Raw genomic sequence first — 11645 nt, 5'->3', positions numbered from 1 at the left:
TTTTAAAGACTGGACAAATTTTGTTCACTTACCCTTTTTTAAAAATAGTATTATTAAACTACTAAACTAAATACGATTATAAAACTAGTATAATATTATTTATACTACTATGAGGGACAGACTGGCTATAAAGAGGTACACAGAAAGTTATTCACACTTGGGACGGGTGTCGCAATAATTTAATCATGACTCTGACAATGTTATGGTTTCAGTCACAGTGTGTGAGACACTTTCTGCCTGTGCCATCTTTGTGTTTAAACATTCATTGTCCTGATTTTGTCTTATTCTGTGGGTGGTAAGAAGAAGAAGAAAAAAAAAAGCCTCTATGGTTGTCTGACTTTGTGGTGCACAGAATACAGTAAGGTTGATTTGGTGTTGATGTCATCCTCTGCCAGCTCAACCTAAAAAAGTGGAAGATATTGAAACCCGGCAGGGTTTTGTGTGTTATGGAGACATTAAAATAATTTGTGCCATCATTCAGGTGCAGGTTGCATCAAGTCAGCAGAGGAATAATTTAGCCACTTTTGTTATTTTCTTTGTCTTGTAAACCATAGCTGGGTCTTTTATTATTATTATTATTATTATTATTATTATTATTATTATTATTATTATTTATTTTTGTCTTGTATATCAAATACCTTTTTTTATTTTACATACTTTTCAATATGTCCTGAAAACCTGACATGACTGCTGTGTTAATTTAGGTTTCCTAGAAATTGGGACAAGACAGAACTTTTGATTCAAAATCAAGAAAAAATTGATGACACAAGAAGAAATTGAATATCCTCTGGTGGTCAGCACAGACTTGAAGGAAACGTGGATGAACACCGTCAGGGCCTTTTAGTATTATTATTCTTCAGGCCACTGTCACACCTCATCTGCATGAATAATATCAGCTGGGCCAAAGTCTTTTTCAATACTCAGTGTGAGATTTGAAAGAGGAAGCTGGGGCCGCGCAGGATATAAAGACATTCAGCAAAACCTGAGAAACACCTTCTTATGAAGACACTGATAAACTGGGATTTCAGATGTATTTAAACCATATTAGAGATTGGAAGCAAGATTTTTGTGAACATGAAACCAGTCTTTAATTATCATGGAAAATATAGTACAAATATTATGGCTAACCAAAATGAAAAAAAAAAAAGGCATGAAAAACATATCGATTCTAATACGAGTCATTTTTAACTCACTTATGGCAGAATATAGGCTGCAACTCATAAATCTAAGGTTTGATTGTAATGGAAGTGACAATTTCCATCTACATAAACAGCTTGTACTTCATTTGATAAAGTGTAATAAGGTAAAAAAAAAAAAAAATAGCCATTTGCAGACAATAACAGATTTAAATACAGTCACTTCTCAGATAGATGCTGTATTGATCATTCTCATAAAAGCCACAAGATATAACAGTGAATCATGTTCAAACTAAACAGTTGAAGTCTAAAAACGGTGTCAGTATCCTGCAAATAATAGTTTGAGATGACAGCATACTAATTGTAAGTATGGTAATTGTGGTTAATATAGTTATGCAAAAAAAGTCTGTTTTACTTAAGCTCCCTGCACATAGAACACCAGAGCAAGAGTTTGCAGTGGTCTCTATTTCACTTAAGAGTTAAATGTAGCAATAAGAGACATCCTGAAGGAGGCTTACTTGCTGTGCTGCTGGAGGCCACTTTCCACCAACCTCAGCTTTGTTCTATAAAAAGATTAATGCATCCTTTTTCGGTCTCAATTTTTGTTTTGCTTTTTTAGTTTGTCCTTGTAAGAACTGGTTTTGAGAAAAAGAAATCTTCTAACGCATGAAAATGATTTTAAAGCTTTAAAAGTGTACAGTTCAATTTTTGACTTTTATTTGCTCTATTTTTTTCATCCGAGTGTCCTTTACATCTCTTCTTCTCTGTTACTAGGTAATAGTGGCCTTATTTTTAGTCTTATTTTCTCTGTTCAGTGTCTCATCTTCACCCTTGCACATTCAATAGAATGGAAGCGTCTCCCTTCTTCCTGCTTCCATTATGCCTCTTCCGACTGCCTCGACTTTCTTTCTACTTCTAATACTTTCTTTCTTGCACATACTAACACCCATATTCTGTTTTCATCTCGTGCTCCGCAACATCCAAAACAACCCCGCTGCCTCTCATCCTGACCTTTTCCTTAAGCATGGAGCATGGTCTAGCAATTGATTTTCTGGTTTGCGGCTCAGCGCTGGCTTTCTTTTCAGCAAACCAGCCAGACTGTGAGACGACAGACAGGGAGACAGACGAGCATGAATGGTCTTTTTCGATGTCAATTAATAATGAATGGAAGTGGCAGACTCCCTTTTGGCCAAGCCAACCAATAAGATTTCAGCACAGATAACCTCACAACTTTTCAGTAAATCTCTGTTTCTAAATAATTTTCAGTGCCTTATTCATTGCACCAGCATTACTTCATTTTTTTATTTTTGCTTTTGCCTCTATTTAGATCGTTCTTTTTTGTTTGCTTCTTGTGTTTGTCTTTTTTCTGGCAACCTTTCAATGTTTACTTACAGTTCTTCTTTGGCTTCCACATTTCCTCCTTTATCTTTTCTCTCTTATATACTGGTGGACTTTTGAATCTGAATATCTCCAGCTCTGGGGACTCAAAGTCTGTAATGAAAAGAATTATGCTTCTTTCATATATCATATTTTATGTAAACGCATAACAAAAAATAAACTCTGCCAACTTTTTCTGTGGGGATGGCAAGTGTAACCGAGTTCTTTCCCTTCTTATTTTCATTAGGCCAATCTTGCGGTGCAAGAAAGTCGCTTGGCATTAGCCAATGTGGACCTGGAAAAAGCTCAGGCTGAGCTGGATGCCAAACAGTCAGAGCTGGATGTTGTGCAGGCAGAGTATGAGAAGGCCATGATGGAGAAGCAGGTCAGCATTTTATCGACTCCTTGAACACACAATATATTCATACTAAATTTTTTAACAACGTGTTAATAGTAAATTGCGACAAAACTACTTGTTTCTTTTTTTTGATCCTCTGTAAAATAATTGGATTTTGTTGATAAACTAACACAACGAAAAGCAGCACACAATTGTGAAGTGTAAGGTAAATAATGAGAAAAAAATCTCCATGAAAAAAGCCATAAAAAGTCCCATTTGAAATGTTTCAGCATTCATGTAGAGTGCACATGAAATATGTGGTCAGATGAGACCAAAACTGACCATCCTGACCCGAACAGAAAACAAAATGTACAACAGAAAACTTCCACTGCACTTTATGTGAATACATGACCCTCCTGGCCAGCCATTTCGAGGACAGCTTGATGGTATTTGGATGGGAAGTGGTAAAAGATTTATGGGAAGATACATAGAGCAAAATCCAGGGCAATTCTGGAAGAGCACTTGCTAGAGACTGCAAAAGCTGTGATTTTGTGGCTGGAGTTAATCTTCTAGGAGGAAAACGAACCTAAAAGTAAACCAAGAACAACTATGGAAGGATTCACATTGAACCACATTGATGTGATTGGCTGAGTCAAAATTTAGACCCAAGTCAAGTTGAGAATCTGTGCCAAGACCTGAACGTTTATGTTTACACTCTAAATCTAATCTGCCTGAGATAGAAATTGAGATATTTCAGAAAGAAAATTTAGTCTCTGAATGTCCAAAGGTGGGAGATAAATATAAAATGTATGACATGCTTTTCCTTCTCTAGTCTTTTTTATTTTTTTTTATTTTCAATTTTTGAAGCCGGTGTTTTTAATTTTGCAGTGAAATATTGGACTGCTGATCTATCTATAGCTGCTCCAAAATGAATTGAGGTCAGTGGTTTTAAAAGAAAACAAAATATGGAAAAGTCCTATCATTGTCATTAAAAATATAGACAAATTTAATTGTCTTTCTATTTTTAAGCTTAGGCAACTTTGTTTCAGTCTGACTAAACTTAGGTTTAGTTTTATCATGAAACTAAACACAGCATCACACACATAGGTAAATTAACACAATTTGATATTTGAATGATCTAAAAAGGTAACCCAACGTTGCATGTCACTACTGGATATGTGCTGAATTAGGCCACTTTACAATTTCCTGATAATTCTTGACACCAGTATCCTTCACATACAAATAACATATTGTACATATTTACTGCCTAACTATATAATATGATTAAAGCGTTTAAATTTCCAATGTTTTTAAAGCAGTTTCATAGATTGCTTGATGATTAGTGTAACATTGTTGCTTCAGCATAGTTTGGAAAATAAAGTTAGAAATTGGTCAATCCAGTATACCTGCGTTGTCAAGACAACACCAAGCACCTGATGCCATTTATAACCAGACTTTGCTTCATGATGGCTCACAGGAACACTATTGAGAATTACTTTTTAAACATGGTATTTTTATGCTTGTGTTGGCTGTAATGTTAAAGACTATTCAAAAGGTCTTTTAAAATGCAGCTTGAAAACATGGGATGAGCTTCAGCTGAAATAGAGAATGACTCAGTCGGAGTCACCCGAAGGCCAGTTTTGTGTTTTTATATTATCAGAACTGTCTGTCCTCTGATGAAATACAGCATGTAAACAGAAAATCGTGTGCATCATGATTGCCTGATTAGGAAAACTGCAAAGCCAGAGTCCTCTTTTATAATTGTGTGATTAAAGCAGAGAGCTGTTCTTCTCCAGAGACCAACAGTGAGATTTATGGGTATAACTACAGGTGAAAGGGACTAAGATACTTGGAAGCGGTTTCGTTTTATGTGCTACTAATCTGATCTTTATTGATGTGTAATTGCTGCTTCTCTCAGAACAGTGTCATTAGGATGTTTGAGCAGCAAATGAAAAGCTAATTCTGCTAAATGATTCAAAAATCGGCTCTGTATAAGATGTGATTGTTCTTACGTGGGACAGGTTATTTAAGCTTTCAGATTAAATGAAACAGATCAAATTGAACGTAATTGTACATCATCTACTTATTTCCAGAAATAACCCGGCTTGCACTGGGTGCTTGGTTCTCTACTAAATAGACAGACAGGCAACATTTACAGCGAGCGGCAGAATTATTATTTTTTTTCTAAGAAAAATCTCCTTGTCCACGATGCATACAGTTCATCCAACTAAAACAAACAAAAAAAAAAACAGTTGGACGAAAACACAGTTGAACAGACAAAGATGGACAGACTCGCGAACAAGCCAAGCTGACTTGTTTGTTGGCCCATTTACCCCCAGACTTTGCTGGAGGACGCTGAGCGTTGCAGACACAAGATGCAGACAGCGTCCAGTCTCATCAGTGGCCTCGCTGGTGAGAAGGAGAGGTGGACAGAACAGAGCAAAGAGTTTGCTGCCCAAACCAAACGCCTTGTGGGTAGGTTACGTTGCATGTATGATTTAACACTTTATATTATGGAAGCAATATTTCTGCAATACAAAATATATTTTTTTCTTATAACATGTAGGGTTTTGTGCATCAGAAGAGATATCACTGTATGCAGTAATTTTCTGTTCAAGGCAAACGTTGGAAAAAAACAAAAAACAAAAACCTAAAACCATTAATTTTTTTCATCTTTATTTGCTGAGGCAGTTTACTGTTTTTCAGGTTTTGAAAACATATTTGCGAGCGTCACTTTGGTGTCTTTCAGGTGATGTCCTTCTGGCCACAGCGTTCCTCTCATATTCTGGTCCCTTTAATCAGGAGTTTCGTAATCTTCTTCTGAGCGACTGGCAGCGAGAGCTGAAGCAGCGTTGCATCCCGTTTGCCAAAGGCCTCAATCTGGCTGAGCTTCTTATTGATGCACCCACTGTTAGTGAGTGGAACCTGCAGGTTAGTCAAGGATCTGGCAAAAGACCATCAAAATGGTTTGCAGTTGAAGACTAGGGATTATTTCTTTACAAAAAATATTTAAAAAATTACTAAGAAAATCTCCTTGTGTTTCTGTTAAGGATGCAGCTACAAAACTGTAGCTGTGCAGCAACACGTTTGTGTTTGTTGCATAAATATTTGAAGGTTCTAAATAGTCTGTTTTCTGTAAGATTAAGTGGAAAACCTTATAAATAGCAGCAGGAATGAGCTTATCCTTTCTTTGTTGCAGGGCCTTCCCAATGATGACCTGTCCATTCAAAATGGAATAATTGTGACCAAAGCTGCTCGATTCCCTCTGCTTATTGACCCACAGACGCAGGGAAAGATCTGGATTAAAAACAAAGAAGCTGCAAATGAGTTGCAGGTTTGGTTGACCATCATCTTCTTATTTACCTACTCCACTTTGAGTTGATCTTTATCTGGCAACATACAAGGGATATTTGAAAATGTTGGATTCTTTCATGCGTATATATCAGCATTTTAACTTTGAGTTTAAAATAGTGAGTTTGCTCTCTTCTGTAACAGGCATTACAGGTTAGAGAAAGAAATAGTGTCAGATTCTGTGTTTGAGATATTCTGTTTACTTTTAGCTCTCTAATATCCAGCGTGGACGGCGCATTTGAAAAAGTATATCTGTAGGTATTATGAGCTCAGCCAAGGTCGTACACCTGTTAGAGGTAATATCTGAGCAGCGTGAATGCATTGTGAAAGCACATTACGAGTGTTTTCAATGCGCAGAGCTTAACCAGAAGTTTTCAAACCATCTTACATTGAACATCATAAAACCAAAAGTGTTTCTATCAGCTTTCCTTAAGATATTTTTAAAAGAATCAGGGCATAATGACTTTTTGTAAGTTTTTACTTATATTTGTGATGAGAATCTTAGAAAAATCCAGTTTGATTACTGCTGATAATAATTCAGGCTACATTATAGAATCCCATATTTTCTTTTGTCTGGACATGTGTAACTCACAAATTATCTTTTTTTTTTTTACTCTTTTAATTTCAGATTACGTCACTAAACCATAAGTACTTTAAAAATCATCTTGAAGACAGTTTGTCTCTTGGTCGCCCCCTGCTGATTGAAGATGTTGGGGAGGAGTTGGACCCTGCCCTTGACAACGTTCTTGAGAAGAACTTTATTAAAACCGGCTCCACTTACAAGGTTATATAACTTTTTTTTTGTTTTTTGTTTAATTAATACCTGTTTTTTCATGTTTTTTTTTTCTTAGGTATTATGAAATGACCTTTTGGTGGTTAGTCAAGATATAATATGACACTACATATACATCTAGCCATGCTAACACAACTACACAAAAAGGTTAACGCAATGCATGGATGTTTGCTCAACAAAACCACACAGCATAAACTCCTTTAGAGGGAGATTTAGTGTGCAAGGACTGTTGGGACAAGGAACATCAGCTATTTTAAAACTCAATGATTTTGGTGTGGCTTCATGCACAGTGTGCAGAAATAACAGCTCATTCTTTCTTGTTCCCTTCATTTGTTTCAAAATCAGGACATGTGCCTCTTAAGAAAACATTTTCTATTATTGATAAACTGTTCTGAATCTGGGATTAATATGTGCATCTTAAGATGCACCATCCAGTCCTTCATATCTCAGAATGTCTCAACAAATATCACGTCTCAGATGAAGGCCAAGGAGTATAAAGAAGTGGATAGATTGTTTTATTGTATGCGTCTCTTTTTTATTTTTATTTTTTGTACCCTTATCAAATATGCTAATCGCTAAACTCAGTTTTTGCTCACAAAGCAATTTGTTAATACCAGCATGGGAAAGGGTTTTGCTGCAGCAGTATACTTAAAGCTAAACATACAGCACAATGAAATGTGAATAACAATAGACAAAATGTACAAAATGTAGGAGCTAGAGGCAAACACGGTATGTGCCACTTAATTATAGTGTTTGTGTAGGTATGTTATGCAGCATAATTAAAGCCTGGGATTCTCTCTGGATTCTACCAAATGGTTTTAACAGCTGTGAAATGTAAAAAAAAAACACACTTCAGTACCTTTTCAAAATGATCCACGCTTTATACTTTGTGTGTTTTTTGTTTTTTGTGACGCAAATACAATGTTAAAAGCTGTGTATATATATATATATATATATATATATATATATATATATATATATATATATATATATAGTGTTTTTTTTTATTTTTTTTATGCTGAACCTGTCACACATATCTTAGTTGTTAATAAATCTGAAAATGATGTCTTAATTTTTTAGGAATTTACTGTTAGGTCTTTGTGCTTTGTACTGAAACATCTTCCTCTTTCCAGTTGCTATGCAATGTTCAAACCACATATTTTCTAATTTAAAATTGGAGGTTATTTTAATTTATTATTATTATTATTATTATTATTATATATTTTTAATTTTATTTGCAAGCATAAAAGCCTTGATTAATCTGTAAAATGTGTCATTACTTTGAGGGGAATTATAGTGACCACAGTTTGACTGCAAGTAAAATCTTCTTATTTACATAACTGTATATCTATTTTATCATACGTCATACTCAAGGTCATGTTATAAATGTCACTGCAGTCAGCTTGCAAACATTTTTCCTTGGTACTCGCCATCAGATACAGTACAAAACATGCTCTGACAACAGGGATGCTCCTCGAACACAACAATCAACCAGAAGTCTCTTTCAGACTATTTCTATTAATATCCTGCTTTGAGGAGGAAGTGAAGGTGTCTACGCTTGACAGCTTCAGGAACAGACATACAGATGGATAATTAGATGATCTACTGCCATGAGTAATTAAGTGTCGATCAGAGGCAATGCAGTCTTGCAGCCGTGCATGTACACATATTTATGTGCACAAATACACACGGGGATTATTTCAGAGTATCTCTATCTTCCTAGGGCTTATTGAGGCTCTCAAATGTATGTGCAATACATTTAACACCATTCTCCAAATAAAAGATTTTCAGGAAGTTATTTGGCCTCTTTCTTGACTTTTTTTTTCAAAGAGCTAAGTGTTATTTTTATTAATTAGGGTTTAATGAGAGGATTGTGTTACTCAGGCAAAAAAAAATACTGCATACAAACATTACACAAGTATTTTTTGTGTAAATATCCACAAGCTTTACTCATCTAGAATAATGCAGAAGCAAAGTCGGACTGGATGAAAAGTAAACAAATTTAGGCCTGAATTTTAAGTGGGCCATTCCAGCACAGCATTCATTGTTACATGTGTGGTAACAGTGATAGGTTTTAATGTTTATGATGCCTTTGTGCTAAAAGGTAATATGTTCACAGGTGAAAGTTGGGGACAAAGAAGTGGATGTGATGAAAGGATTCAGACTTTATATGACCACCAAGCTGCCTAACCCAGCTTACACTCCTGAAATCAGCGCTCGCACCTCCATCATTGACTTCACTGTTACCATGAAGGGGCTCGAGGACCAGCTGCTGGGTCGTGTCATTCTCACTGAAAAACAGGTATGCCTTCAGTCAAAAAGACGGTAATTTTACTTTCCTGTATTTATAATTTAATTACGTATTTAAGCAATATTATATATATAAAATAATGTCACTGCTTCAGATTTGAAGCGGTTTTGTATCGATACTTGCAGGCTTTTAACGCCTCTGTTATTGTGTGACATTATAACTCATGAGTGTATCATCACCCTTTACAAAACAGAGTAAAGAAACTCCCAGTCACTGATACAACGGCGCCCATATGTATCAGGATAAAATCTACTAACAAAGACGCACACATCTAAAGTGTCAGGAACTTGAGCCATTCACACTGAGCAATATAATAGCTCACTGTAAATACACCCTGGCAAAGGGCTCATTGATTGTTCGTCTGAAAAGACTGGCACTGCTGCAGAGAAGCAATTTTCTCACCGGTAAGCCTAATGGGCGATCATGAATTGAAAGATTCATGGAAGATGTGAAGAATAGCATGCTATCTCCAATATGCGCCAAATATGGATATAACGATAATAAAAGCGCTGAGGCTACTATTCCAGATTGAAAAACCGGCTTTTTTTTCTTCCGAGCTTATGGGGGTGCAGAGGGCTAGAATTATTGTTTTCATTATTTGAATTTTTCATTGATAATAAGGCTACTTTGTAAATGTACCCACAAGCATTAAGAGCCTGGGGAAACAAAAACTAGCCCTAACATAAAACCAAGTTTAAATAAGAAACTCATCATTATTTGTTTCTCTATATTTTAAAGTTGTAAGAATTTGTTGAGATGTAGCCACTCCATTCCAATCTGCTGAAGATAATGCCAAATATTTTTTTAGCACAGTAACTTGGTGAACAAACTGTCAAACCTCGTTCTGCCTCTTTTCAAATTGGATAACAGTCGATAAATTAAGCCTGACAAAAGACTAGGTGCAACTCCAGAAGATGATCATACTTGAACTCAGATCTCTGGATTGAAAGGCCAGAGGTCGAACCAATGCGCCATAGAAACCTGCTGGCACATGACAAATCACACATGTTAAATTGTCTTGAGGACCTACAATACCCTGTGATAAATATAACTTGGGGAAAAAATATATATATTTTTGGCTGGTTTCAAACTACAGACCTTTTGCAAATTAAGAAGATGACACTAGAGAAAATGATTTTCTACTGTTGGTTCATGGGAGAGGGTCCAAAATTTGTCAAAGGCTAATTTCAGTGATGGGCTGTAGACAATGCCAAATATCAGTATTACAGAGAATGCCATAAGGCATGTGATTCTCTCACAGAGTACAGTAACTTGGAACTGCCAAAACTCCAAATTAGAATCTATAAATAAAGACTGAGGAAATCCTCCTGTATGGAAAATGTTGCTTTGTGCAAATTTTTAGGTGCAAATCCAGAAGATTCTACTGAAAAGATAACTTAGGCTGATCTGAAAGAAACAATTACATCCCTTTTTCCTGCTAGCATTTGAGTAACAGTGTAACTATTACTTTACATGTAACAGTGTAACTATTCACAGCGGCAATGGCACAAGCTGCATGTACAGTTGCAAGTGAGAGACTGCTGCGTTTCTTCTTATGACCATCGCCATAGCAATGCATTAGAAACCAGATGATCATACTGACAGACTGGAAGACGACCACCTTCAATCCAGACAGCAAAACTGTGAACCCATACTCTGATACTGTGGTGCACATCTAAATTAAAACCTAAAGGTGTAATGGAAGAACTGTGGAATAACCCTCATCTATTGGTTAGTTGGTCACCATAGAGACTGAACAGATGTCTTTCTGACCATATTGATTTTCACTGTTTAAAATTGAAGAATCTAACACAGTTTAATAAAAACTTCAGGGTGAATATAAGTGACTGTTTATTTAAACCAGATGACTGCAGATGCTTTGGTTGAATTTTATGTGTATTATCTGTTTTGTTATACTTATAACTCATTACTGCACACATGATCAAGTCATTATTTTTGGACTGCTCATTTCTGAACATTGGCATTCATCTTCAGCCATCAAAATTAGTCGTCTTTTAATCTATTCCCTCAGAAGCAGCGGTAAGGGTTTCAAACAAACATCAGTGGTGAGAACTTGTGACTGATATTACCTTGTTAAACGATGCATTTTAAATAGAATGTGAAAGTTTGAAAACTAATGATCTCTCTACCATGAAGTTGGCTTAGATAACAGCATGAATTCAAAATGAGATTTACTTTGATCATTAAGGGTAAATTGTCAACTTAGAATACCCTGCAGCCTAAAATACGTTTAATTTGGTCAGATTAATCTTCTTCATGAAGTTCTTTGATTTTAGTGGCCCTATGCTGTTTTTTTTTTTTTTTTTTTACAGTCACAGG

General features: G+C 35.8%; 1 protein-coding gene across 1 annotated transcript in view; it reads left to right on the top strand.

Annotated features, from left to right (window-relative positions):
- The window catches only part of dnah5 (dynein, axonemal, heavy chain 5), a 93308-nt gene that overhangs the window by 63928 nt on the left and 17735 nt on the right, over nt 1-11645 (top strand). Inside the window, exons 68-73 of the mRNA XM_015035576.1 lie at nt 2761-2898; nt 5190-5325; nt 5600-5781; nt 6050-6184; nt 6830-6985; nt 9114-9296. Of these exons, the coding sequence (XP_014891062.1) occupies nt 2761-2898; nt 5190-5325; nt 5600-5781; nt 6050-6184; nt 6830-6985; nt 9114-9296 (930 nt within the window). The remainder of the gene's footprint in view (nt 1-2760; nt 2899-5189; nt 5326-5599; nt 5782-6049; nt 6185-6829; nt 6986-9113; nt 9297-11645) is intronic.

This window comes from Poecilia latipinna, unplaced genomic scaffold (genome assembly GCF_001443285.1).
Source record: "Poecilia latipinna isolate Pla-1442-1.1 unplaced genomic scaffold, P_latipinna-1.0 Scaffold21, whole genome shotgun sequence".
In the NCBI taxonomy this organism is placed as follows: Eukaryota; Metazoa; Chordata; class Actinopteri; order Cyprinodontiformes; family Poeciliidae; genus Poecilia; species Poecilia latipinna.
The sequence above is the reverse complement of the archived record's forward strand: the minus strand, read 5'-3'. Positions and strand labels throughout refer to the sequence as shown.